The sequence below is a fragment of the Aspergillus tanneri genome, assembly GCF_003426965.1.
Source record: "Aspergillus tanneri strain NIH1004 chromosome Unknown AapTan_9_pilon_pilon_pilon, whole genome shotgun sequence".
NCBI lineage: Eukaryota > Fungi > Ascomycota > Eurotiomycetes > Eurotiales > Aspergillaceae > Aspergillus > Aspergillus tanneri.
This window is the reverse complement of record NW_022984636.1, coordinates 151,342-156,439: the sequence shown is the minus strand read 5'-3', so window position 1 is coordinate 156,439 and position 5,098 is coordinate 151,342. Positions and strand designations below refer to the sequence as shown.

Here is a 5,098-nt window from a genome sequence, read left to right as displayed (position 1 = left end):
GGGGCGAAACGCCTTGCTATCTAATAACTAGATATACACAAAGAGGAATCGCTGAAAGGAAGAAAAGGGGAAGAAGCGTGCGTTCTCATACTACAAGGGGTCATGTGACTGTGGTAAGCGGACCAATCATATGTGTCAATCGCAGCGAAGGTGAAGCCGAGCAACATACAGGGGTAGCCCGTGACATCGAGATAACTAAACAGCTTATATAAATACCGAACACAGTATGGACAGTAATATCCTTGCCTTTTAAAGTATAGTTGTAAAGGTAAAAAAAGGCTGAGCAATTACAAGAAGATAGTCAATCTGGCGCAATTCCTCCTGATTTGACTGTAGGTCATGGCGATCGCCGATTATACTGTAAGCAAAACTCATCAAGGATAGACTGTAATCACTTGGCACGCCGAAGCATTAAATATGTTAAATTCCAGCGAGTCCGGACATCTTGCATTGGTACAGTTACAAGCTTTGGTTTTTTTGTCTGAAGATTCAGGAAATTCCCTTGGCGTTGAGGGCTTCTATTAATAACGATTGCTAGTCGTCGAACCTAGTATCAAGTAGGATAATAGGGACAACGGGAACAACGGGGGCAATACGGTGAACGCGGTCAACGGGATGAACAGCGACAACGGGAGCAACGGGAATAATAGGGTCAACAGGGTCAACGGGGTAAACAAAGTTAAATTGCCCTAAGATATTAAACATGCTCCAGCCCTTCACATATCTTACCTTGTTAAGGGCATACACAATTTCTCGCTGATCCCAATTCTCCTCCTCTGTCTATTCTGTTTCTTCTATCTTATTCTTTGGGTTTGCTTCCATCTTACCAAGAAGCTCTTTTAAACTAAGTTGAATCACATGTGCCATACATGGCATACGGATAGCTTATTATTGTACCCTCACAGGAGCATATTGCCTGGATGCACGTCTATAAAACGTTAGAGGTGCAAAGGGCTGGAGCCCATTTGACCTCTCGGGCCAATGCCCCTATTATCCCTGTTGTCCCTACTGTCCCTACTGTCCCTACTGTCCCTACTGTCCCTACTATCCTTTATGGCCTCGATCCATGTCACGTGACTTTCCACCTTCTTTGATTACCGCTCATTTTCCTCTTCCTTTCTTCCCTTCTTCAACGATTCCTTTTTGTACATAAACTATCTCATAGGTTCTACGGTTTCAGCCCCTGACAAGAGGAGCTACACCCAATAGGGACAGTAGGAACAATAAGGACAATTAGACTGAGAGGTTAAAAGGGCTCAGTGTCACGGGCTAGTAGCCGATTCAACCTATATAATAGATTTGGACTAAAAGAACTCGCTGAGGAGCTTCTATCCGCGGCCGCGACGGCCGAACAGGTAAATGCGCGAGAGGCAAACGAGATCACGCGATCGGGAGAGTTCTACACGAACCCCCGCGGAGCACACAAAATAATCATCAATGTTGAAAACCAGGATGCCTAAGGCACCTTCGGGTATCCTAGTCCTGAAGCCATCTGACATATCACACGCAAGGGGCTAAGGGGCTAAAGGACACGTAGACATAAGGAAGCGTTTATCTACGCTCTCTCTCCTACAGTGGGATGCAAAAAGTTTGAACCCCCCCCAGCTGACCGCCCACACCATCCTCCTACCGCCTACCTGATCTACCACTCCAAAAACATGCGGACGCGTGTATAATAATAAAGCTATACAAAAATGCCTCCACGCAGACGTACTTCACGAAGGGAGCTTGATCCGCAGATGCGCTCCCGTATCTGTGAGCTTCATTCAATTGGATGGGGTGCTAAAAAAATTCATACAAAACATCCAGAGATACCTTTAAATACAATAAAAACTACTCTCCGACGCGAAAGTATACGGAAAAATAATGTCTCTTGCCCACGATCAGGTGCACCACGCAAGCTTACAGAGGTTCATAGAGATCACATTTATGATCTTACTGAACAAAATCCTCATATAAAGATTAAAGATCTACTTTCAGAGGTTGATTATGTTGTTAAACAACGCTCTATCCAACATCTCTTGAATGAAATGGGAAGAAGAAAGTGGCTACAGTTAAATCGTCCTGAGCTTAAGCCACAACATGCAGTTAAACGCCTTACCTGGGCTAAAGATAAAGAAAATTACACATATAATGACTGGCTACGTATTATATGGAGTGATGAATGCACTGTCGAAAGAGGTATTGGAAAAGAGAGGATTTGGGCTTTCCGTCGTCCAAGTGAACAACTTAAGCACCATGATATTAGGACTTACCCTTGTGGAAAGGGAGTAAAGCAGATGTTTTGGGCTGCCTTTGGAGAGAATAGGCGTACTGGTCTTGTTCCATTGGATGGTGATCCAGATTCAGCTCGAGGAGGTGTATCTGCAAGAGTTATATATGATCTTTATGAAGCCTTCCTACCAGAGATTGTTCGTCCAGGAGATATTTTTATGCATGATAATGCTCCAGTCCATACTGCAGGAATAGTGCAAAATCTACTCCAAGAGCTAAATATTGAGGTTATGAGCTGGCCACCATACTCGCCTGATCTTAATCCAATTGAGAATCTATGGGCGTTGATGAAGCAAGAGATTTATAGGCTTTGTCCGGATCTTATTAATGCTACAGATACAGAAGAGACTTTAGAGCTTCTAAAAAGCACTGCAAAGGAAGCTTGGCAGGTAATTAGTGATTCTATTCTATCTAGATTATGTGAAACAATGCCTAATCGTGTTAAAGCAGTCATTGAAGCAGGTGGTTGGTATACAAAATACTGAAGCTTATATATTTTGACGGGCAGAATTTGACTGATTAAGTAGGCGGAGTATGGTGGCAGATAGGGGGGGGGTTTCAAACTTTTTGCGTCCCACTGTAGATAAAACAACACACTCACCATGCGATACTAGATCGCACCGATAGTTTCAATGTACTATCCAGTCACCGTTATCCTAGCACCTCACGACATAGCTTCTTCCCCGAGATTCTCAACAATCAAGAGTAATCAAATAGAATAATCAAGAAGAGCCCAACCAGCTCAATTCATTCAAATAAGACCTTTTTACCAATCGTACTCTATTTCCTCTTCGGGACTAGCCGTATATCTGACAAGAAGCGAGAGTTATGCTAGTGTGGTTGTGGTTGCCAGTGGCCACTGTCACGGCCTGACTGCAGACCTGCAATTTTGGTCCTTATAGGCAGCCGTACCGCTCACCGACATGTATCCCGATTTCCTCCTTCATGTTTGATATTCTCGTTGCAGCTACCTAGTATATTCAATAATAGAGAAGAGATTGGATTGCTAGGCAGAGCCATGAAATTCAGAAAATTTGAACCATCTAAAATCTGAGGTAAATTTTTGTCAATCTCTACAGGCTGCTAAAATAGGCTGTCGCATAAATGAATCCACTCTCGGAGGCCATTTCCTATTGTTAGGGTCCGAATTTAGACTTCCCAGCCTCCTAGATTTGCTATAAAAACGGTGTAGGGTCATATTTTCCTGTTTCCCATACTGCCATCAGCTTTCAATATGGGCGAGCCACAATTTAAGAGCGGTGCAACCCTAGCAATCCCTGAAACTGAAGCAGAACTTGTCAATTTAGTCGATTTACTTCAATGCAACAACCAGAAAGTTCTCCATAGCGTGAGAAATAAGAATGGAGAGACCTTTTTAACCAAAGCACTTTCGTTCCCTGACTGTCACAAATATATCGCAAATCTCATTGATCTTGGCGGGTGGAAGGATATCTACTTTCACAACTGGGGAGGAATTAATGCTGGCCTTGGCCCTTTCCATATTGCAGCAAAAAATGGGAAAAGTGATCTACTGGATATCCTTTCAAAAAATTATTTTGACGGACTTAAGTTACCTGAGTTGCGGGAGGGGAATACTCCACTTCACCTGGCAGTAATAGAAGGCCACTGTGATACTGTGAAGGAAATTCTAGGAATCGCTCAAAAATATAAGAATCGTATGTTTAATGGTATGCCACAATGGTATATACATAAATTCGACGTGAATCACACAAATAACGCTGGCAAGACCCCACTACAAATAGCCAAAGAAAAATACGAGAATAACGCCGGCAAAACCCCACTAAAAAAAAACACAAACGACAAATACGGGGAAATTATCGAGGAGATCGAGACGTACTGCAATAAACATGCTGACGGGACGAGATCTTCTTTTACACTCCAGAGTAATACGATAAACAAATCTCAAGCATGGAGCCCTTTCGCTTCCATAGTGGACAGATGGCGTAAATGGAGACACAGAACTACTTTTCTCTCGACGCTTCAAAAAGGGGAACTTTTTGACGTCTACCAAGACATTGTATCCCACGGGTCTCCAGTCCTCCTGGACATTGATTCAAAAAAGAATACCGTTTTACACCACATTTTGTCCAGCTACAGTGGCAATTCGACATATACAATGCTTATGCACACTTTAGATGCAGCGAGGCAATGCGGCACAGACATTTTAAATATCAAAAACAAAGAAAGGATGTCAGCCCTCAACCTTGCAATCAAGAAGAAACGCATCGGGACGGTAGAGCTGCTTCTAAGCAGAGGAGCCGCTATCGATACAACCGATACCGATAAACATGGGCAGACCCCACTTCATAAAGCCGTACGAATGAATGACTATCACGGTTTGATATATATATTAGAGTGTAACAGACTTCGTGGAGATGGTGAAACCTTTATACTGCAAGGTGACAACCGGGGAAAAACAGCCCTACATTACGCCGCTGAGGCCGAAAGAAAAAGTGACATCGAAGCATTAACTAACCCATGCTGGTATGAATCACAGAAGGGAATAAATACTCTGGCTAATAAGGAAGATAAGCGTGGAAGACTTGCTGTTGATTGCCTGTCGAAAAGTGGTAAGGTGTTTAACGAGGAGATTGCCAACATCCTCTACCGGCTGGCGCAAGATAGGAGGGACGTTTTCTCAAGCCAGTCTGAGTTCAATCCACCCATTCCAGGCCGTTTTCCCGATGACACTTCTAGTGCTCATAGCTCAATAATCCCTTCACTCAATGAAGATAATAGTGGTGAGCTATGTGACGAGGCACTAGCACAATTAGAGCGATTAAAGGAGCCTGACCGGGCGTGA

At 43.4% G+C, this 5,098-nt stretch overlaps 1 protein-coding gene across 1 annotated transcript; it reads left to right on the top strand.

The window, feature by feature from the left end:
- Positions 1-4,483: 4,483 nt before the first annotated feature.
- On the top strand, positions 4,484-5,098 carry ATNIH1004_011649 (ankyrin repeat domain-containing protein; the record flags this gene model as incomplete). Its single annotated transcript, XM_033576211.1, has 1 exon — positions 4,484-5,098. The coding sequence occupies one exon, from the start codon at positions 4,484-4,486 to the stop codon at positions 5,096-5,098; it is 615 nt and encodes a 204-aa protein (XP_033420875.1).